Below are 24,762 nucleotides of genomic sequence, written 5' to 3'. Positions count from 1 at the left end.
GGTAATGTGTTATAGAAAAGGGAAGCCACAAGACTTTTCTCTCTTCTGCTTTATTCAAGCAGAGGCCTAATCTGTGTAAGTGTTTGGGTGTGTGTGTGTGTGTGTGTGTGTGTGTGTGTGTGTGTGTGTGTGTGTGTGTGTGTGTGTGTGTGTGTGTGTGTGTGTCTGTGTGTGTGTGTGTGTGTGTGTGTGTGTGTGTGTGTGCGCGAGATATATAACTGCTTACTTCCTCTGTTGCTACACAGAGCAAGAGACACCAGACCAGAGAAAACACCTCAGCCAGCCATCGATAGATAGATAGATAGATAGATAGATAGATAGATAGATAGATAGATAGATAGACTAACTATTCAAAAGTGACACTATACGTTGGACACTGCTGGCTATTACTGTCACTCTTGAAATCTCTGTTTCTGCATCTATAGGCCTACAAGGAATCCCACTCTAAAAGATTTGGTAAGCTTATTTTATTATATAGCCTATATAAATGAACAGTTGTGATTATAGAGTTATATGCTGGTGTTTTGTTCACTAGTTGGTAAATTGGTATTTGATTGATCTGATTACAGTGATAAAATTGTAGTATTCTTCTAAATTCTGAAAGTCTTTAAGGGAAATTTGACCCCAAACGAATTCAATCATCATTTACTCAGCCTTCACTTGTTCCAAGCATTAATGATCTTTGTTCTGTTAAACACAGAAGAAAATATTTTGAAGAATGTTGGTAACCAAGCAGTTGATGGTAGCCATTGACTTCACATAGTATTTTTTCCATAAATCGTGTGAAAGTCGGTGGCTACCATCAACTGTTTGGTTACCAAAATTCTTCAGTATATCTTCGTTTGTGTCCAACAGAAGAAAGAAACGCATACAAATTTGGAACAAATTGAGGGTGAGTAAATGATAGTAGAATTTTTTATTTTTGGATGAACTACACCGTTAAATTTTGTCATTTAATTTGTAGATTCTGCTAGTCCTGCTAATATAAATCATTTATAGAGGAAGGAAGTGCAGTCAGTATGTTCAGTGTGTGTTTGTGTGTTTGTGTGTGTGTGTGTGTGTGTGTGTGTGTGAGAAGTTTCCATAACTCGGTCATTCAGTTCTGCTAAATTCCTCATTTCAGTTTGATTTCATTTTATGCTTGATGTTCTGTTTGATTATGCTCTGTTTTGTAGTAAGTATTAAAATATTGTTTCATTTGAAGCTAGAGCTGTGCTTTTCTGTGTAGGTGGCTATCATCATAGACTATAGAAATACTATCATGCTTGGAGAAGCCTTCCTTCATGTTCTGAACTGCACAGAATACACCACAAATCATGATGGACATGCTTACACACACTCACCCACCCCCACGACCCGTCCTGACCCCTGCACGACGAACGCTGCTGCCAGATCTCCTCTGACACCACGAACCGTGAGAGGTGAGAGACCATTCTGGGTTATTAGGATGAAGTTGTGTAAAAATAAGCTCATGATAATCTGACTGATGGCTTTGGGAGATGTTTGTTTTTATGCCAGGTGATGCAAACTAGCTATTTTATTTGAACAATGGAGGAAAATTAATTATAGAATACGAATGTGGCCCAGGTCCTGGGAACAGTCAGTATATGTAAAAATACATTTTAGGAGGGAAGTGTGATGCTGCTGAGCATTTTAGCCCACAGATTGAAAAGCCACATAAATGTAGGTGTTAAATTGAGTAGAGTATACAGAACAGTTATAATGCAGAATGTACAAAATTAAAAATTTTAAGTCATTACAAACCTATATGATTTTTTAGAATACAAATAAAGACTTTTTGAAGAATTTGTCAACTGAATATCCATACAATGTAAATAAATGGGGTCCAAGACTATTTTATTTTTATAGAAAAAAACACTGAGCCCTTCAAACATTATCTTCTGTGTTACATAGCAGAAATAAATATGTATGCAAGTTTTTTAATGACATGAGGGTGAGTAAATGAACACAAAACCTTTATTTTGGGGTGAACTATGCATTTAAAGTCACCATGAAACAATCAAGATGGACAAACCTTATTTTTCATGAAATATCGCAGTGTTTATTATAAAAGATGGCTATCACTGTTTTTTTTTAAAGATTCATGTGCCCCATCTTTAATCAAAAACATTAACTTCCCCTCCCAACAACCTGTCAGTCACACGAGACTGCATCAACTTGCAAGACAAGGATCCAATCAATTCCACATTAACAAAATCTCACCCTCTTTTTTCTTGTTTGACTCGTTACTCAGGTACACTTTGCAATAGAGAAGAAAAGACGATCAGAATGTAATTTGCATGTTGACTTTAAGTGATAATAATGTACCATTCTACACAATGTCCATTTTAGCATCTTTGCTAATATTCCAGTTCAGCTTACAGCTATGACAATGCAAAAGAGGCTGTTTGAAGAAGTAGAAAGAACATTTTGTCAAACTTTTCCAAGTGCTTCCTCATTTAGCTGAGTGTCCAAGTGAATTGCACAAAAGCGGCATTTGTATAGAGACATTCAAACAGTCATTCGGTGAATTAAGACTCTTTGCTTCAGACTCTGGGCTTTTTGTTAAGATGAGGTTGTTATAGCAGTGCCTGACACGTTTTCTCTTCCTGTCAGCTGGCAGGCCCGAATGCCTGGAAAAGCAAGGGCAGTACCGAGCCTCTGCACCCAGCAATGGTATGCCCATTCTCAGCTGTAGCGGGGAGGATCACTTGGGCATGATGCTGTTTGGCTCCTGGTGCTGTCCCAGCTTCTGCAAAAACTATCCAGACCTCCGGCTTGCTGGTGACCGGCTGGAGCACTGCAGCCCTCATAACCCAGACCTGCTCAACCCACCAGACGCCGGGCCACTGCTACAGTCGCAGGACCTAAGCTCTTTGGAACCCTCTCTGGAAGCAGGTCAACAGGCAGAGGCTGTGACCCAGCAGGACGAGGAGTATCTTGTCATGGAAAGCGTTCAGGGTCCTGGCTGGGAGAGAAGGCTTACCAACTCCATGTTGAACGGCTACCTAGAAGTCCAAATGCTAGAGGTGTTTTGTCAGCACATGCATAACATGGCATGCTGTGGATCATCATTGCTGAGCACTGACGTCATGCCAGCATTGGTGCCCACCAGCCTGACTGTAGCCAAAGAACAGACAGCCAGTCAGGAAGAAGAGGTGGATTCTTCATCCAATAATGTTGTGCAATATTTAAGCACTTGTTCAGCTCCAGCCACCTCTCACTTCAGCTCACCTGTGCTGCGAATCTCAGAAGCTGAGTAAACCACCTTATAAAATACACACAGATCCTGCCCTCGTAACATTTTCAATGTTGGGCTCCTGTCTTTTGACCAACACACAAATATTTGAAGTTATCTGTGTTGTTAAAGGAATGTTCTGCATGCAATACTGACAGCACTTGTGGCATGTTGATAACTATGATAACAATGAAGTACACAAGGTAAGGCAATGAACGTTAAAGGGATAAACCCAAAAATGAAAATTTGATGTTTATCTGCTTACCCCCAGGGCATCCAAGATGTAGGTGACTTTGTTTCTTCAGTAAAAAAGTGAAAGTGAAAGTCGTGACATTTGCCAAGTATGGTAACCGATACTCGGAATTGGTGCTCTGCATTTAACCCATCCACGTGCACACACACAGCAGTGAGAAGCGAACACACCCGTGAACACACACCCGGAGCAGTGGGCAGCTATATCCAGCACCCGGGGAAGAACACAAATGAAGAATTTTAACTCAAACCGTTGCAGTCTGTCAGTCATATAATGGAAGTGGATGGGGGTCACGGCTTTGAGAGTCAAAAAACATACACAAACAAAACCAAATTAAACCATGTGGCTCTTGATGATACATTGATGTGTAAAGACACAAAACGATTGGTCTGTGCAAGAAACTGAACAGTATTTATATTGTTTTTTTACCTCTGATTTTTATCGCAATGTACGAACTGTCCTGAACGCGTCCCGAGCCTGACACGTCTTCTTCTTCTACTTGCTTTATGGTGGATTGCAGATCACCTATCTCTCAAATGGACCATTGACACTCTATCTACAATCTCAATTAGGAGTATCAATGGTCCACTTGAGAGATAGGTGGCAGTAATGCTCTTATAAGTCTGCGATCCACCATAAAGCAAGAAGAAAAATAAGATGCATGAGCCGCCAACTGTTGAGAACGCGCTCAGGACAGTTCGGACATTGCAGTTAAAATCAGAGAAAAAAAAAACCGATGTAAATACTGTTCAGTTTCTTGCACAGACCGATTGTTTTGTCAGTACCACATCAGTGTATCATCACGAGCCTCAGGGTTTAATTTGGTTTTGTTTGTGTATGTTTTTTGACTCTCAAAGCTGTGATTTCCATCCACTTACATTATATGACTGACAGACTGCAACGGTTTGAGTTAAAAATCTTTGTTTGTGTTCTACTGAAGAAACAAAGTCACCTGCATCTTGGATGCCCTGGGGGTAAGCAGATAAACATCAAATTTTCCTTTTTGGGTGAATTATTCCTTTAAAGAAACATCACGTTTCAAAAGTATAGACATATGATTTATATAATTTGTGTTAACATGAGACATAGGGACTTTGTCTGTGTAAAGTTATAAAATTAGGATTAAAAGTTTGGGGTCAATAATATATAAATTTTTTTTAAATATGTCTTATACTCACCATGAAGGCTGCACTTATTTGATCGATAATAAAATAAAACCACAATATTGTTAAATATAATTACAATTTAAAATCTTTTTTTTTTATTTTGTTATAAATTTACAAAACAAATTAATATATTCATTATTAAAAAACTTTATTTTGTGATGGCAAAGCTGAATTTTCAGCAGTCTTTTCAGTGGTCTTCAGTGTCACGATCCTTCAGAAATCATTCTACAGTGCAGATTTACTGCTCAAGAAATATTTCTTATCATCAGTTCTGAAAACCGTTGTGATACTTTTTGTGGAAATTGTAATACTTTTTCCCCCCAGGATGCTTTGATAAATAGAAATGTTAAAAGAACAGAATTTATTTTACATAGAAATCTGTTGTGACATTATAAATGTCTTTACTCTCACTTTTTGATCAATTTAATGCTTCCTTGCTTACCCCCCCCCCCCCCCCCCCATTGTAAATAGTAAGTTGTATTGTACTGCACTTTTTTTTTTGCTTCATTTACAAATTTTTGTTTTTGTTGACAAGAGTTTAATTAATATTTCTCTAAATTCATCCTTTCCAACCCTCGGAGAATCACAAATTGTGTTGACCAATGAATTGCAAACAACTCAGAAACATCTAAATATTTCTCATCCTTTTTTTTCTTTTTTTCACTTTACTCATCCACCATCCTTTTCTAGCCTCTGCTCTTCCATTGTAGCCTCCATCGACATTAATAGCACAAGGTACTTTGGAAGAAGAGGAACCAAAGTCACACTGTCATGTGTATACTGTGTATAGACCTTTATAAATGTTACCACTTCCTCCTAAACAGCCAAGTCAATGTTGTTTTTCTCCCTCAGTCTTGCTGCTGACTGCTACACTTTCACTATCCTAAAGAACTTATGTCCTCAGTTATGTTGCCATAATTCAGTTATATCCATTTTTTTTTATCATTATTGTGTTTGTGATAATATTTCTATGATGTGAACCTTTTCAGTAATTGTTATTAAATACTGACACCTGCTGTTCATACTGTGAAATGACACACAGATGGAGAACAAATGCTGATATATTGCTGGCGCCCTCTACTGGGAGCTTCGGGAACGGCGGCCAATGTCCCGATGAAGGGTTATGTCATACTTTCTATGACATTGTCCTTCACCCAGAGCTGTGAAAATTAAGATTTTATATATTACATCGATGTTTATAGCTAAAATACGCGCACTGCATTCAATAAGTTATATTAAGCATTGCATTTTAATGTAGTAATGGATGGAAGAAATAAAACCTAAATGCATTTTCTGCCATGAATGTGCTGACATACTGATTTGACGTCATGCTGACGTCACATTTAGGGAGGCACCGACATAACAGTTAATGGGCCATGAGTGTTCTTGTGAGAGTGTATGTGTGTGTGTGTGCGCGCGCGCGCGCATGCTGATTTCCTGGCACCGTGCACAGAAGCCAAACTCACAGCATCATCAACAGGATTAACTGTTAACTGTGATCTGTAAATGTGTTTGCATGTGTGTGTGTGTGTGTGTGTATGTGTGTGTGTGTTAATCTGTTCTATGCCAACATGGCTACTTAACACTCTTGTAGCTGCTCTGTAGGCATCTAAACGGACTCTTTAGCCTGGCACCATGTGGTAAACCATAATACCAGATGGACCGCTCTTTCTCTTTCTCTCTCTCTCCACTAGTTCTGGAAACGGCCCAGGCTAGAATAACATTCAGTCTATTTCCTTGCCATATTTTGATGTCCTGTGGTACGGGATAGGAATGTAAATGCATATGGGTCAATGATGTGATGGCCATTTCTGCTACATTAAAAAAAAAAAAAAAAAAAATCTCGGACGTCCTTATCTGTTACTCATACCCATTCTGATTTCTCTTTCTGTGCCTTTCCGATCACTGATGAGCCGCTCAGACTTTTGTTCTCTGTATATATTATCGGGTAACCCGGTTTCCCTGGCGCACACTCTGACTTTTGCTATTCGAGTGATACTGGGCTGCGAGTGACGTAAGCGAACGGGCGCGCAGAATTTTTCCAGACGCAGACAGAGGAGCGAGCTCGCGTAGACCCAAAACGGTCCAACCCAGAAAGAGAGAGACGCATACAAGCACGCATACCAAGTAGTCGTTTGCAAGGCACTCGGCTGCTTGTAGCGCTCAGTAACGGACCCAGTGGAGCTGCTCAGCGTTTATCGGTAGTGCCACCGAACAGTCCCCGCGCTCACGGAACCGCTGACCCATGTGATACTGCAGCGTTGCGAGCGCGGAAGGGAGGGAGGGGGGCGAAAGACACATTTTCCCCTCTGCATCTCCACTCGGTATACTGGAGAAGCAGGTGCTCACTTTCGAGAGAGAGAGAGAGAGAGAGAGAGAGAGCGCTGGAGGGGGGGCGGGTTAGAGACACGAGTGTGGATCTCTCACCGTCGCAGTCCTCCGCGAGGATGTATCCAACAGCGAGGCTCCGTCAATGCAACGGAATCACATGTACCCCTGTGATCTAACGGCGGTTCCGTTCTGTTTCTTTGGGTTCGGATGGTCCGCGCGTTCCATACGCAATTCAACCGAGAAATCAACGCACACCAGCCATGGCGCTGGTTATGGAGCCCATCAGCAAATGGTCCCCAAAGCAGGTGCTGGACTGGATGAAAGGTAAAAAATGTCAGTCATGTCAGTGTCTCTGCATGACCTATAGCCGGTGGGAGAGGAATGGGTGAGCGGGAAGAGTCCCTTGCAGTGAGGTATTGATCGCGCTTGTATGCCATTTTGCGCCTCTGCTCGGCGCACCGTGGTGTGTGTGATCCGCACAGCGCTACACGCGTCGCGCAAGAGGGGGTATGCATGTGGTCTTGATATGCGTGTTCTGTTTTGCAAAAAGATGAGCCAAAACGGTTATAATGGCACAAAGGACGACATGACATTTTCATACAGTGCCTAAACAAACACACATACGTGCATGCGTGCGCACGCAGATAGTGACAGTGAGAAAGAAACAGAGAGGCTGCTTCCAGCCTCAGTGAATAAATCTCCCCTCGCGCAATGACAACTAGCACCATGGACAGAACCAGGCCGTCGCGCGCTGTGCTGCGCTGCAGATGCGCGTAATCTAGGGACTAGAAGAGGGATGACGGTATCTGTGGAAGCCAGATGAGCTTTGACAGTGCCCCCATTGCGAACATTTATTCCTTTAAAATAACTTGTATCAGTGTTTATGTGACTAGATGGGGTTTAATATTAGTATCTTTTTTTTTTATTTTTTTTTACAGATTTACTAGCAATTGTTTCAATTCCTTTGCTTGACTACAATCTATTAACTTTTTCACAGTACACATAGTGCCTTCTAGTCACTTGCACAAGTATAACTATTCCATTGTTACTGAGAACAGACTGTACATTTCTTACCTGAATTTGATATTACTGCTACCTATCTCTGTTTTAGTAACTAAAAATGGTATAGAAACAATTTTCACTCAGAAATTGCTAGCAAACTTCACAATTACAAAGAAACAGTATGTTAACACAATGTGGTTATAATTTATTTTAAGGTGTCCTTGTTACACTGTAATTATATATTTAATTACTGAGTAATATTAATTAGCTACACGTACTTACTATATTGTTAGGGTTAGGCTTAAGGTTACTTGCATGCGATTGTGCATAAAATATTGTTATTATAATAATAAGTACATGTAACATGTATAACAAGGACACTGTAAAATAAAGTGTTACCCACATTGCATTAAATGTGACATTTTGAAATAGAAAAATTGAAATAGTATTTTCTTGTAAAAACACCAATGATCTTTGTTTTATTTAGAAAAAAATACAGTATGTACTAGCTGACCTACTTGTTTCTTATGTACTAAGACGAATCCTAATAGTTATTGTCTATTTCAGCTTTACTTGTATTTATTTTTATGAGAGCCTATAGTGTCTGTCCCAATGATCAGTAACAGTTCTCATTTCATTAGTTACAGTTGCTTTTTACTTGTTATATCACTATCATTTTAATCACTAGTCAGAATGACTACTTTTAAAATTCAGTTAAAATATAAGTAGAAATAATTAGAACAGAAAAATATGTACTACTGTATATTCAGTTAGTACTAGGAAAACTGGACTATATACATTTATGTCACTAGTAACAATTATTTTTCTTCTTGTCATATGCTACAACATGTCAGAATGGTTACTTCATAGTTCAATTACAATATTAGTATTAGTAATGACTGTCATACAAAAAAAAATGTACTACTGCCTGTTCATGTAGAACTAGGAAAACCTGAATTGATATTGTTATATATTTGATTATAAATTGTATTACCTAATTAAGGAGAAGGTCACAATTATGCTTATTAATAATGATATGCTAGGAACATGAACATTGATACTATTTAGTTTAAAGGCAAATAGGTTAAAACAGCTTTACAAAACCCTCTACCCCATACACACTCTCCAGAAGAAAGCAAGAGAGAGTATCCATATGCTGCTTCCAGACAGGAATGCACACTATGCAGGTTTTGTCATGCTCTCATAGCTCAGGGATGTGGACTTGGCCTTTCCTGTTTGGGAAATACTGATGACATTTTAAAAAGCAACACAGTCATAACAATCGGTATCTGATTGGAAATCCTTTTCCATCAATGACACGTTCCTCTTTAGATGACATGCAAAGACACACTGATGGATGATACACAGATGCTATAAGTAGAACATAATGGAGCAGCTGTGGTGGAGAGACAGAGGGCCAAAATACCAGCGAGATCAGACGTAATCTGAAGTGAAGTTTAAGGGCATTAGTGCACGTGACATTCAGCTGCTCATATTCTCTACCCAATGAGCATTTCAAAGGTCAGAAAGCCTTTGCCACCAATCTAATAATGAACAAGTGTACACAGGAGAATCAATAATTTTTTTGTAGATGCATATAGATTGAAGCCCATTATATGGCTCTCATTCCATAGATGGATCATTTTCTCTTTCTTTGCTATTACTGCCATGTAAGTTCATGTAATCAATGAATCAGTGTTTCCTTCAGAATCTTACATACACAATGTTCGCAGGATTCAATAAATCCCATCTAACTCATTTTTTTAAAGACATGGCTGACAAGAATCATATGTTCGTAAATCAGATTGCACTGATCATGCTGTTTGTTCTTGATTCACTAAAGAGAACCAGCTCATAAAGAATCATTTGTTTGTGAATCAGGGTTACCATGGTCAGGCTGTAAGTTTTTAGTTCACTGAAAAGAGACGGCTGTTAAGAGGCAATTATTTGTGAATCAGTCTACCCCGATCGTACTGTATGTTTTTGATGAATAGAAAAGGACTGGTTCATAAGAGTCATTTGTTCGTGAATCTGTCTACACTGTTGTTTTTGTGTGCAAACCTGGGAGGATAGCTCAAATGAAAGATAACTTCTTGACAGACTTCAAACTCACAAACTAAATAAAATAGCCTAAAATGTAAAATATGCTGTTAAAAAGCAGTGCAGGATCACTGATTAGTTCTGCATTTTAGAGAACTAGGTTTCACGGCCAGTTGCACAGGACAGTTTCCATTTTCAGGAACTCGGTTCAGTGTCTCAGGTGCAACTGTAAAGTAGCTGCTTGTGCATAATTTTCACAATAACTGCTGACAAAGAGTTTGTCAGACCTCAGAGCACCTGGTGCAGGGTTAGTTTGCCGGCATGCATGCTTGCTATTTTCAAACTTTGCATCAAATTTGTTTAAGATCCTGCACAATCAAATGTCGGTCAGCATGACTGTTTGCTTTTTTTGTGTTTATTGTGTACTGTTTTCTCCTAAATCGTATTTATTATTTCCAGTTTTTGGCTAGCTGCCATTACCATATTTCTGTTATGTGTATATTTCATTCTTCGTTTTTTACCCTTGGTAGAATGCCAATAAAAAAACTTGCATTGGTGCAGAGATGTAGCATGTGCTTATGATGTCTGTAATGATAATCTGCCTCCTCTAACATTACAGACGTTTTGTAATATAAAACTCTGCTGAGTGTCCAGTTTTGACCTTTACAGCTTACATTTGAGAAATCATCATGCAGGTTGACATATGATAGGGTCTTAAAGCCCAAGATGACAGTTAGACTGTGGCTCTGCATTTGGTTCAGCAGTTCAGTGATTCTTTTGTTGAGGTTATTCCTTAAAGGAGCCATATGATGCTGCTAAAAAGAACATTATTTTGTGTATTTGGTGTAATGAAATGTGTTTATGCGGTTTAAGGTAAAAAAAAAAAAACACATTATTTTCCACATACTGTACATTATTATTTCTCCTCTATGCCCTGTCTTCTGAAACGCGTGGATTTTCACAAGGCTCATCTCTCTGAAAAGCAAGGTGTGTTGTGATTGGCCAGCTATCCAGCGCATTGTGATTGGACAAATGCCTCAAGTGTGTGAAGGAAATGTTACGCCTCTTAACATATTGTGATGCTGTCTGGCCGGAGCGATGAGACATAAACATAAAACCCATTATAAACGTGATATAAACATGATTTCTAGTCGTGTTTTCTTTTGGAAGACAAAAACAAAGTAGTTTCAATTTCTCAGCGAAACAGCATCACACACCGCGGCCTTGAGTGAGCAGAGGCCGGAGGCCTAGAGTGAGCCGTGGTCTAGAGTGAGCCGCGGCTAGCTTGAATGAGCAGAGGCGGGCGGCTTGAGAATTGTGCGGCAGGCGGATTCTATGAAGGAGCGTACCTTGGTGTTGCAGCAACCACATGTGACGCCCCCGGGCTGGACTCCACTTCGTCCACGGTGAAAGCTGATTCAGCGATCCACAGTGCAAAGTTGATGTATTTCCTCAGTGACCAGCAACTTTTATAAAGAATATCTCTTTAGATTTGAGACTTTAGTCTTTGCAACTTCACAGATCTTCTTTATTCACCAAGAGCTTCTAACACTCCAAAGAGAAAGGAAAATTTGAAATTGCATCATATGACCCCTTTAAGGCTGCATTAAATATTGGTTGTATCTATGATAAGTGTTTAGTTTAACAGAAAAAAACAAACATTGTCAACATGTATTATTTGGAGATTATCTGTCTGCAGTGGCTCTTCCCAGGGTTCATTGTTACTGCTACTCTACTGTCGCTTATCAGAGCATTTATCTCCACTGTTCTCTTTTAACAAACTGAGTGCACAGTCCATAAGCCCTAGTGGTGCACCTGTTTCATCTAATAAAAGCTTTCCAGAGACCAAGGCATTTCATTTGCAAACCTATTCAACTTGTTTCTATCTCTTCATATTTTATGGTTAAATAACAGTACACCAGGGCCTTGGTCAGGCATTTATAGCGTAACTTTACAGATTTGTAACAGGGTTTGTGTTGTTACATGTAAGTAGCATATGTAAACAAACGATGTGTACTTTTCCCTGTGTTACCTGCACAGAGATATCCATGTATTTGTCATCAAAAGTTTGCCAGATAACAGAAAACTACAGATCATACTTGCACATTTTTGTATCCTTGCAAAAGGGAATGCCATAGCTCTGTTTTCTCTCGTCCAATTTAAGTTTTTAGTTTTGCTAAAAGCCCATCTTGTCAGTGGTGAATTACCCCTTTACTTTGCCTCTTCAGAAAAACTGCTATCACACTACTTTCACTGTTTCTGCAGTATATAGCATGCACATTTTCTGTAAGCATGGAAATCCCGGATGAGCTGTAATACATTTGCCAAATTGTGTGTTATACAAGAGAGCTCACTGCCCTGAATACTGTATCCTATAATAGAAAGTGTTCAACTTTACCTTTAATTTACTGTGTAATAAATGCATCAGAAGAAATAATGACTCAACTCAACTTTGAACTGCCAAGAATGAAAAAAAAATAAAAAAAAAATATATATATATATATATATATATATATATATATATATATATATATATATATATATATATATATATATATATATATATATATATATACATACATATATATATATATATATACACATACAGTCGGTAAAATATGTATTGAACACATCACCATTTTTCTCAGTAAATATACTTCTAAAGGTGTTGTTGACATGAAATTTTCACCAGATGTTGATAACAATCCAAGTAATACATACAAAGAAAACAAAACAAATAAGTTCAGAAATTAAGTTCTGTGTAATAAAGTGGAATAACACAGGGGAAAAGTATTGAACACATGAAGAAAGGGAGGTGCAAAAAGGCATGGAAGGCCAAGACACCAGCTGAAATCTATCAGTAATTAGAAGCAAACCTGACCCGGCGTGTTATAGGAAATTAATATTAATTGGTTCAGTCCAAACTGATGGCCAATAAAAAGGTGTCTGATGACCAATGTGTCACACTAGAAACATTTCCTGATGGGTAAAAGCATTGAGCTCTCTCAACACCTTCGCAACCTTATTGTTGCAAAACATACTGATGACATTGGTTACAGAAGGATTCTATACTTCTGAATGTTCCAGTTTGCACTTTAGGGCCATAATCCGGAGGTGGAAAGAACATCGTTTCACCATAAACCGGCCACGACCACGCTCTTCGCAAGATTTCTGACAGAGGAGTGAAAAGAATTATCAGAAGAGTTGTCCAAGAACCTCTTGTGGAGGGCTTCAGAAAGACCTGGAATTAACAGGTACACTTGTTTCAAAGAAAATAATAAGTGCAACCACGCAAGGCTCCATTACTGAAGAAAAAGCATGTTGACGTTTGTTTAAAGTTTGCTGCACAACATTTAGACAAGCCTGTGAAATACTGAGAGAATATAGTCTGGTCATATGAGACAAAAAGTGTACTCTTTGGATGCCATAATACACACCATGTTTGGAGGTCAAATGGCACTCACTGCACATCTCCCCAAAACATCACGGTGTAGCACTGGCAAAATTCATATGATTGAAGGTAGGATGAATGGAAAAATGTACTGAGACATTCTTGATAAAAATCTGCTACCATCTACGAGGATGATGAAGATGCATTGAGGCTGGACATTTCAGCGAGACAATTATCTCAAACACACAGCCAAGGAAACTCTCATTCAGTTTCAGAGAAAGTAAAGCTGCTAGAATCGCCCAGCCAATCACCTGACTTGAATCCAACAGAAAATCTATGGAAAGAACAAAAGATTATAGTTTATAGTAGAGGCCCATAAAACCTGGAAGAATGGGCCAAAATCACACCTGAGCAATGCATGCCACTAGTTTCTCATACAGGAGGTGTCTTCAAGCTGCCATTACCAACCAAGGCTTTTGTACAAAGTATTAAATACATTTCAGTAAGCGTGTTCAATACTTTTTCCCTGTGTTATTCCATTTTATTATACAGAACTTAATTTCTGAACTTATTTGTTTTGCTTTCTTTGTATGTATGGATTAATTGGGTTGTTACCGACATCTGGTGAAAATTTCATGTCAACAGCACCTTTAGAGATACATTTACTGAAAAACTGGTGATGTTTTCAATACTTATTTTACCCGCTGCATGTGTGTGTGTGTGTTTATATAAATATATATATATATATATATATATATATATACACACACACACACACACACACACACACAAAACCAAACAAACATATATAAAATTTATATATATATATATATATATATATTACACATACTGCGTTGTGATCATGTGTGAACAATATAGCATATTTCTGTTTGAAATGTTTCTCAATGCATACAAGCATTTTCAGTATACTAGTATTCTATTTGAACACTGCATTTTTCTAATTCAAGAGATAATGTTTTAGAACCTGTAGTTGAGATTCAGTTTCATTGCAATTTGGCAAATCTATTCATCAAGCTAACCTTTTAGGTCACAATTAACGCAGACCCATAAAATCAAAATCTGGACATTGAGGGCTTTTAGTTCATGTTAGCTTTGAGGCCATTACCTTTTTTTATTCATGTATTTGAAAGAAGAAAAAATCATGCACTCTTTAAAATATGACATTAGAACATGCTGTTTCACCAGGAAATGTTCACATCTATTCAGCAGATGTTTTTATCCAATTTGATAATTTCTTGTTTTCCCAAGAAATCAAAACCGTGATCTTGGCGTTGCTACCACGGTGTTCTACTATGAGCTACAGGAAGGCTGAACATGAAATACTGTACTCGCCAAGCCTTTTCATGGGATTTTTAAAGAAGTTATTAAAAGTTAAGAAGAAGTTAAGTTATTCTTAATACAGACTGGATTTCTAAAGAGTTCTAAATAGACAAGACTGGTTGTCTGAAGGGGACATGAAAACAAAAGTGAACTCAAAACTAAAGAGGTCAGGCCAGTTTAGAAGAAGAACTCCATTTAAACATTCTCTCTTGTGGTGTTTCAAGCACTGCAAAAGAACTTATTTGTTGAATGCCTTCAGTTTAATAAACCCAAAACAAATTGACTGCATTGGTGGGGAAAGTGCTCTGCTCTTCCTAACCTTATCTGAACTGAGCCTTTTATCACTCATTACCTGCTCTCCCTGAAGCTCTCAAGATCAGGTTCTCTCACTAATACAGAACACTCCGGGCACTCATTTCTTGCACTCATTCTTATTATTACCACCACAGTTGAAAACGGTTGTGCTGATTAATATTTGTGTAAAAACTGTAATATATTATTTTCTGGATCCTTTGATGAATAGAACATTCAAAATATTTATTTGAAATAGAAAACTTTTGAAACATTAAAATTGCCTTTACTGTCTAATAGAGAATCTCATAGAGATTCTAATGGAGTGGGGCTGTAGAACGATTTGGGGATATCGTGAAAGAAAAGACTAAAGAGCAGAGAGTCAACATTAATGACATGTCATGTGCGCTAACTGGGATGATCAAAGAAGTTTAAATACAGGTGGTGAACAGATTTTAAAAAATGATCCCAAGATGTCCGGTGTCCACAGTGGGGTGTATCAAAAGATGAAACGGCAGCAGCTGGCCTTGGACTGGTTGGATGTTTGTGAGCATGTGTGTTCGAGTGAGCGTTTGATCATTTTCTAAGGGGTTTCCTCCCGATGACTCACCTCATTCGGTGGGAGGGACCTGATACATTTTCCCTTTGTCAGCTGTTCTTAGATCAGCGTAGAGTAATGTGTTCGCACAGATGTGAGATGGTGGGCTGTAAACCAGAAGAGTGGACTTGAAGAGATTGTGTGTGTGTTTCTTAAAGGAGGCTATACTCACAGAGAATTGAATGTAATTATGCATGATAATTAGCATTTTTCCTATGATGAAGTACTGTCTGCTGTTCTAGCTTTATATGCAGAGACCATGACACTGGAAAAAGGTGAAAATGGGCAGTTTATACATCTGTGAGGCAAGGCAAGGCAAGGCAAGTTTATTTATATAGCACATTTCGTACACAATGGTAATTCAAAGTGCTTTACATAAAAGAGGGTAAAATAATCATGAAGAAAAATAATAACAAAAATAAAACAAGCAATTTTAAAAACATAAAACAAGCAATTTTAAAACATTGGAAATGATTTAAAAATTGATTTATTTAAAATGAGCTATTTCTACCCAATCTCACACTTAAAAATCACAATGTAACAACTTATTTTTCAAAGATTTAAAGTGCCTCTATTATGGATTTTTGAAAATTACCTTTCATGCAGTGTGTGACACAGCACTAAGTGAATTAAAACATCCTGCAAAGTTTTAAATCTGATAGGGCACCGTATATAAAGTTATTGTCTCTCAAAAGAAAGTGTTGATTCTGAATCATTGAAACTAGTTGTTTTTAAAAACGAATCCCAAGTCGTTTCCTGTTGACGACAACATTAAACTTTAGCATATTGCCCGCCCACTTGTTGGTCTTTTTCGTGTTGGTACCATTGACTGTATAAAAGGTTGGTACCAATAAAAATGTAAATTCATTGTTTGCCACTAGGTGCCACTTTTGGAGTGTGAAATAGCAGTTTCCCTGGTAATGCTCTACACAAAGCAGCACTGCGCTCACAAACGCTGCTTTATCAGGCATCACAAGCTCATGATGAAATAAAAATGAGACCAATCAACCAATCACTGCAGATTAGTGTCTCGCAAATGAGGGGTTTGGAAAAATGAATCGTTGAGCGAATCGTTTGGGAGTTGTTGAGCAAGTAAGGTAAAAATAAATGGATATTATAAGACAATGAAAGTGTTTTTGACCTTACATGCATGTCAGCCTTTTGTTGGGGACTCCCAAAACCAAAATATGAACCTTTCATTACCCAAAATAGGGGCATTTTAAATAAAACAACGACTGCTGGGTTTGGTTTACGAGAAAATTCAGTTTGAGTCTTTCTACTTCAAAATTTCTTGATTAATTCAGTGTGTTACTTGCTGCTTCTTTATAATTATTTGGGAAATTTACTAAAAAAAATTGTTTTCAGTGCACTTTTGGCTGGTGAAATCTGATTGATTTAGTAATATTAAATATTATTTTATTTAATATTTTATAAAATATATACACCCTAGTAAAAATAAATATACTAAAATGTATTTAAAATACATTTATTTAATACTAAGTATACTTTAAATACATTTACATATTTACATAGTTAAAATACCCTGTAAAGTCGTCTAAACTGGAACAACAAATTTTGTGCTTTTTAATTGTGCAACTAAAGATATACTTAAGTATATTTGTTTGTGCTAAAGTGGAACTATTGCAAGTATACTTCAGGCACACTTGAAATATTTTGCATTTAAAGACTTATATTATTCAGAGATCATACAATCCTCATTAATAGTGACATTAAAACCGTTTTAGGCTTAATATTTAGAAATTTGCATTGTACACAAGTAGTACTGCAAATAAAGTAATTATAATTTTTATATGAATTAGTCTTGAGCGACATGTCAGTAAATGTTAATAGATTTGAACTATTCTTACTATGAAATAAATGTTTTATAAGAAATATATTACCTTTTTTACTAGGGAAAATATGCAATAGAAATATATTTTTAAATATTTGATTTTTATTTTTATTAAACCTAGTCCAGAAATACAGTGGTGGCCAAAATAATTAGAACACTAGTATTTTCACCCGTTAAAAAATGGCCTGTTCATCCAACCAATGGCATACAGGGAGAGCATTCAAGAAACCGTGTGCAATTCTGTTGGATGTAACAATTGCTGCTTAAATCACAAAAATCTCCTTTAGCTGTTAAAACATCTTGTGTGTGAAATGCATGTCTATGTTTGCAGTGTATGTATGCGTGCGCCTTTCCAGTATGGACGTATGTATGTGTGTGTAGGACTGTAGGAAATGGAGGCCTTTATCATTCCCTGTGCAGGCTTACCTCCCCGTCTCTAAGCAACGGTTGCTAAGCAGCCCATATAGCTGGAGCAGAACGAGAGAATGAAGAGAATGAGCACGAGAGAGAGTCTGTTTAGCTGAAGGACATCCTACACACACACACACACCCACACCCACACACACAAGTCAGGAAACTAACACAGGTTATCTTGTGTGTGTATTTGAGACCACAGAGCTGGTTCTGAAGGACAGAGTGTGTGTGTATCTGCGAGTTCTGAATGTTCCATCTGAAGAGTCTCTCAGCCACAGAATGTGTGTGTGTGTGTGTGTTTGAGAGAGAGAGAGAAATGCAGGTGTGTGTCTTGATCTCAGAGACGTGTCTGTAATCACTAAGTGGTTTATCGTCTTTTTTTAGGATAAAGCACAAACTGTTATAGGAATTAGCCACTTGACATCACTGGCAGTTTTACGGTGTGTTTGCGCGTCGCGTGGTGTGTGTGTGTGTTGTGTATTAATCATCTTAATGACAGCTCTCTGTATGGAGAGAAGCGCCATTACACTGGGTCACGTTTTAAGTTTATTACATGACATAAATGAATTGATCACATGGTTGTGTTGCACTTTTCTCTCTCTCAGGGTTAGACGACTGTTTGCTGCAGTATATGAGGACGTTTGAGAGAGAGCAGATAACCGGAGAGCAGCTGCTTCACATCACCCATCAGGAGCTGGAAGAGCTTGGCGTGACCCGCATCGGACACCAGGAGCTCATTCTGGAGGCTGTGGACTTACTCTGCGCACTGGTGTGTGTGTGTGTGTAAAAGAGACTGGCTGTGATAATGATGTGTTTGTTTTGTATTAATGACACAACAGACATTTTAATCAAACTCCGCTTAACACTGAATGATTAGCACCCAGCGGGGATCTCCCAACCAGTACACAAAAAGAGGAGGGAGTGTGTGGAGGGAAGGGAAGATGCGTTTTTGGTTTTGATTGGCTGCGGGAGGAATTCATGCATCATAGACAGAGTGTGAGAGAAAGAGAGAGAGAGAGAGAGAGAGAGAGAGAGATGACTTATTTTGAATTAGTTTATTTTTCATTTTCTTTTCATATTATTATTTTTTATAATTTTTTATTTTAGTTCATTTTAATTTATATGTAATTGTAATTTATTATATTTAGATTTTAGTCCGTAATTTTAGTACGTTAACTTAAACAACTTGAAAATTTTTGCCTTGTATATTTAAATTTTATCTAAATGTAATATTTTTTATCTTAATTTAAATGAATGAAAACAACTTTTACAACTTTTACATTTTTAATAGTAGTAAACAATAACACCACTTGACATTGAAATGCCTGTTTCTACAGACTTTGATTTAAAGTAAATATATTATATATATAAATATAAAATTAATAAAGATACTATAACAAAAATGATACATTTGAAAAAATATACAATATAAATTTAAAATGGTATACTTTTTAAAGATTTATTTTTGGCATTTTTGCCTTTATTATGACAGGACAGATCAGAACTGAAAGTGAAGTGGTAGAGAGATAGGGGATGGGATCGGGAAAGGTCCTCAAGTCGGGATTCAAACTCAGGATGCCCGTAGTGCGCTGTGCTGTATTTCAGTGTGCTGCCCACAAGGCTATAGAGTGGGGGAAATATTTATTTGATCCCCTGCTGATTTTGTAAGTTTGCCCACTTAGAAAGAAATGAAGGGTCTTTAATTTTTATGGTAGGTTTATTTTAACAGATAGAGACAGAATATCAACCAAAAAATCCATAAAAAACACATAAAAAAAAATTTACAAACCAATTAGCATAACAATTATTTAAACAACTACCAAAACACCCAACCAACCAGCTAGAATTCTGACTTCCACAGATTGGTTATGTGCCCATGTGGAACACAGATTAGTCCTGCTACTTTAAGAAATTACTCCTAATGTCAGCTTGTTAGGTGTATAACCTGTTCACACTATCTGTATCTTCCATTCTAACCTCTCCCACCACCATGGGCAAGACCAAAGAGCTGTCAAAGGATGTTAGAGATAAGATTGTAGATCTGCACAAGGCTTGAATGGGCTACAAAACCATTAGCAAGAAGCTTGGTGAGAAGGACACAACTGTTGGTGCGATTGTTCGGAAATGGAAAAAATACAAAACAACCACCAATCAGTCTCGGTCTGAAGCTCCGTGCAAGATCTTGCCTCATGTGGTAAGGATGATCATGAGAAAGGTGAGGGATCAGCCCCGAACTACACAGGAGGAGCTTGTTAATGATCTTAAGGCAGTTGGGACCACAAGCAAAACATTAGTAACACACTATGACTGAAATCCTCCAGCACTTGGAAGGTCCCTCTGCTCAAGAAGGCACATGTACAGGCCCGTTTAAAGTTTGCCAAAGAAAATCTAAATGATTCAGAGAAAGCTTGGGAGAAAGTGCTGTGGTCAGATGAGACCAAAATTGAGCTCTTTGGCATTAACTCGACTCGCCATGTTTGGAGGGAGATAAATGCTGACTATGATGCCAAGAACACCATCCCTACAGTCAAGCACAGAGGTGGAAACATAATGCTTTGGGGCTGTTTTTCTGCTAAGGGTACAGGATGACTTCACTGCATTGAGGGGCAAATGTGCTGTAAAATCTTGGACGAGAACCTCCTTCCCTCAGCCAGAACACTGTAGATAGGTCATGGATAAGTCTTCAAGGATTACAATGACACAAAACATACCACCAAGGCAATAAAGAAGTGGCTCAAGAAGAAGCACATTAAGGTCATGGAGTGGTCTAGCCAGTCTCCAGACATCAATCCTATAGAAAATCTGTGGAGGGAGCTGAAACTTTGAGTTGCCAAACAACAGCCAAGAAACCTTAGAGTCCATGTAAAGTCAATTCTGAGAAATGTTTCTAAAACACATTCTAATTGTTAGAAATGCATTGCGGAAACATTACAAAGCCTGTGAACTATGAAACACTTAAATGTGGAGTTAAACAGGTTTTCACAAATTTCATGTTCAGGATTTTTTGGGCTAAAAATATGACTCAATGATGAAACGGAGTCACTGAGCATGGCCCCTACCCAAACAGTATAATACATGTGTTCGATTTGAAGCAGCACTGGCATATCGATAGGTGTGTGACATCAAAGTACAGAGCTATAGAGAGGCAGACCGGCTCCTCATGCTTTCGAATCGCCCTCGTGTCATACATTGATTGTTCTGCACAGCCCTTCTTCAGGTTGAACACACTTAATAACTACAGCGCAGTGGTTTGCCCGCTTAATCGCGAGTTTCTGCTGCTCGTTACTACCGCTTAGATGTTGCTAGCTAGCTATGCCTTCATCACGTAAATGCATAAATACCTGGTTGCAATAATTTACAAAACAGCTCGGTCTCCTCATTTAACTAAGCTGCAGAGGAAGACAGTTGAGAGAGACTGCAGCTTTTCTGCGAGTGGGCGTGGTTTCAGGGCCACCAGCGGACACGCCCCTAGTGTTTGAGAGGAGAGAATACTGCATATTTTTTTCAAGAATTTGATAGCTTATTTTATTCACTTGATGTTTTTTTTAAACATCCAAATTTGGATGGGTGGTAAACTCAGAACACACATTTAATATTGACTTTACACGGACTTTAAGGATTTAGAGAGAATCTTTAAAGAGGAGTGGATCAAAATCCCTCCTGAGATGTGTGCAGACCAACTACAAAAAATGTCTTTCTGTGCTTGCCAACAAGGGTTTCTGCACCAAGTACCAAGTCATGTTTTGTTTGGGGATCAAATACTTATTTCACTCACTGAAATGCAAATCAATTTCTAACCTTTATATAATGTTTTTTTTTTTGATTTTTTGGTTGGTATTCTGTCTCTATACGTCAAAATAAACCTACCATAAAAATGACACACCCTTCATTTCTTTGTAAGTGGGCAAACTTACAAAATCAGCAGGGGATCAAATAAATATTTCGCCTACTGTACATTAGAGTCACCAGTCTGTCAACCACTTAGCTAAAATGAGGGGTTTGGCTTTAAAAGAAAATAATATTTGAAAAAAGTGCATACCTCACAAAACCCAACAGAAATATTTTAGCATCCCTGATATTACCATGCAGTGACACAGACCATGTGAGGCACATCCAAATTCATTAAATGCATAAATTAAATTCAGCTTAAAAATTATACTTAATTTTTCAGCAGTCTACACAATAGAAAATAAAAAATGCATTACAGAATTTCGCTGGAATATTGTTATTGGGTATCGTGAGGTGAACAGAATAAAAAAATTGGAAGTAAGGCAACACACAACGGGTGCCCTCTGAAGCACCATCTCAAAGTATTTTTCTCCTCATAAATGTTGCATTGAACCTTCTTTAAAACAAGAGTCACCTGTCACCAGATCATTCCTAAATCCTCACAGGATTCTGCTGACCTTGCAGGGTTTGTTCTTTTAAAATCTTTTGCTATTTTTTCTGACATACATAGCTACCTGAAAACGTATTTCAATTCTAAAGAAGCCTCGGAGAGCTTTTAAGAAGGTGCCATGAACAACATAAAAAAAGATCTTACTGTTGAACCTATTTATATAAGGATCTATTTATAATAATTTTTGGAATGTTTAATGGGTGTCTGCATATTAATATGCATTGTGGCTCTAATTTATGCAGCGATTGTGGCACTTAGATAAGAGAACAACAATCATGACTGTAGAAAATGACATGTCAGTGCTGCAGGTACCAACAAACACCATATAAAGAAAAAAATCGAGAGTCGGAAAACCCCTCCTGTTGTTGGGTCCAGTTGATTAATACTATAAACAAACCCGAAAGAAATGTGAGAAAATCTTCTGTTTGCCACTAAAAGCTTTGAAACAGTCAGTTGTGAATCAGAATGGTCCAATTATTGAACCATTCAGCTGATCGATTCAACAGAAATGATGGGTTTTGCAGTTCCATGGTCTCCAAGCAGCAGTTCTGAGAAAATGACATATATTCTGAGTAATGCCTTTGCCAGATATGAATGGAGACTTGATTGTGTGCCTTATTTCATTTCACAGTGTAGGCAGTCTTTTATTTCTGAGTAACTTTGTTAGCGTGTAGTGATGACCCTCTGTACATGCTGTGAGAATGCAGCTTGATGGGTTTTTCTTCTGCTTACACTTACACAGTGTCTCAATGATACAATCAGCCATAAGATTGATTTCTGGTGTACTAACCTGGACCATCTTCAACAAAACTGATATTGGAATTTCTAGTGAAAAGAACATTTTAAAATAATAAATCTATCAGGCTTTGTCGAACACTACATACACTAAAGTTTGGGGTCTGTACGATTTTTTTAATGTTATGTAAGAATCTTTTTATGCTCACCAAGGCAAAATAGAGAAAAAAAAGAGTAATATTGTGAAATATTGTTACAATTTCAAATAACAGCTTTCTATTTAAATATATTTTGAAATCAATCTTCATCAGCCATTACTCCAGTCTTCAGTGTCACATGATCCTTCAGAAATCATTCTGATATGCTGATTTGGTGTATTTAAGGAACATTTCTTATTATCACAGTAAAAAACAGTTGTGCTGCTTTATATATTCTTTATTTTCAGCAATCTTTGATAAATAGAAAGTTCTGAAAAGCATTTATTTGAAATATAAATCTTTTGTAATAGCGCATAAGTCTTTACTGTCACTTTTGCTCATGCTTGCTAAATAAAATAAAATAAATCTCACAGACTTCAAACTTTTTAATGGTAGTATAAACACCTCAACCATTTGCTTTCTCTCTTTGCAGAACTATGGTCTAGAGACCGAGAATTTGCGGACTTTGTCACACAAACTCAATGCATCCGCTAAGAATCTACAGAACTTTATCACGGGCCGCCGTCGCGGGGGCCATTATGACGGACGGGTGTCGCGACGCCTTCCCAACGACTTCCTGACTTCAGTTGTTGACCTCATCGGAGCAGCTAAAAATCTACTAGCCTGGCTGGACAGGTACTTAAACAGATCTAAACAGGGCATGAACTCGCCTGGGCTGAACAGAACAAACCTGAAAGTCATACAATATCATAATATTGAATCACACTCTATGGTACTGAATCAAAAGTGAGACAAACAGCCTGGATAAACTGCCCAAAATAACAGACGGAAAGCAAACTAATTTCATGTTTTGCTTGTATAATGGCAACTATCCAGAAACATAGCTTTTGAGTCCAAGCCTGGGTCAGGTCATGTTTTAAATGTGAAAAAAAGGGAAATGTAACACTTGTTGATTGGTATGGATAGTTGTTTGTGTTCATCTCTTCGTGTGTGTGTTTTGCTTTGTTTGCAGGTCTCCATTTGTCAGTGTTTCTGAGTACTCAGTGCTGAAGAACAACATTGTTCAGCTCTGTCTAGAGCTAACCACCATAGTACAGCAGGTGTGTGTGTGTGTGAGTGTTTTGGTATTCAACACACACAAACAGCACAGTCATTTATTATTATTTTAATGTACGTGTTTCTCTTTTCCTCTCAGGATTGCACAGTGTATGAAACTGAGAATAAGATTCTACATGTGGTGAGTGTTTCTTAAGCCTTTTCACACACACAAACTTGTACAGTCCCGATTAACTGTATTGAGAACATCTGATTTGGAATACCACAGGCAATTACTTTGACTCAGTAATGCAATAAAAATGAAAGCCATAAGGAAAACCAAAGGGAAAGTAATTTTTTTTTTTTTTTGTGTATTGTTTGATTTGTGAAAATGTCTAAATCCTGCTTTTCAGGAGCAACCACCTTTCTAGGTAAAGAAAATATCCTTTTAGACGATAACATAGACCTTATTTGGCCACTTTATAAAAGTTTTTTACAAGTGAGGAACATCCTCTATC

The 24,762-nt window shown here is 37.7% G+C and overlaps 2 protein-coding genes across 2 annotated transcripts in view; both read left to right on the top strand.

Annotated features, from left to right (window-relative positions):
- The first annotated feature begins 232 nt into the window (after nt 1–232).
- Nucleotides 233–3,571, top strand: LOC122144179. Its single transcript, XM_042754912.1, has 3 exons — nt 233–456; nt 1,229–1,421; nt 2,617–3,571. The coding sequence occupies exons 2-3, from the start codon at nt 1,262–1,264 to the stop codon at nt 3,261–3,263; spliced, it is 807 nt and encodes a 268-aa protein (XP_042610846.1). The 5' UTR covers nt 233–456; nt 1,229–1,261; the 3' UTR covers nt 3,264–3,571.
- A 1,225-nt stretch (nt 3,572–4,796) lies between these two features.
- LOC122134590 (connector enhancer of kinase suppressor of ras 2-like) overlaps nt 4,797–24,762 on the top strand; it is a 38,607-nt gene continuing 18,641 nt past the window's right edge. The window contains 5 exon segments of the mRNA XM_042754914.1: nt 4,797–7,312; nt 18,523–18,686; nt 23,682–23,884; nt 24,222–24,309; nt 24,405–24,446. Of these exon segments, the coding sequence (XP_042610848.1) occupies nt 7,249–7,312; nt 18,523–18,686; nt 23,682–23,884; nt 24,222–24,309; nt 24,405–24,446 (561 nt within the window). The 5' untranslated portion in view covers nt 4,797–7,248.

This window comes from Cyprinus carpio, unplaced genomic scaffold, assembly GCF_018340385.1.
Source record: "Cyprinus carpio isolate SPL01 unplaced genomic scaffold, ASM1834038v1 S000006615, whole genome shotgun sequence".
Taxonomy (NCBI): Eukaryota; Metazoa; Chordata; class Actinopteri; order Cypriniformes; family Cyprinidae; genus Cyprinus; species Cyprinus carpio.
Note: the sequence above shows the minus strand (reverse complement) of the source record. Positions and strands in the feature narration are given on the sequence as shown.

Bases quoted from the DNA above. Each gene is read 5' to 3' on its own strand.
- LOC122144179 (XM_042754912.1), top strand. From the start codon at position 1,262: ATGCTTGGAGAAGCCTTCCTTCATGTTCTGAACTGCACAGAATACACC. The intron at 1,422-2,616 runs GTGAGAGACCAT...TCTTCCTGTCAG, and splicing joins GACACCACGAACCGTGAGAG to CTGGCAGGCCCGAATGCCTG.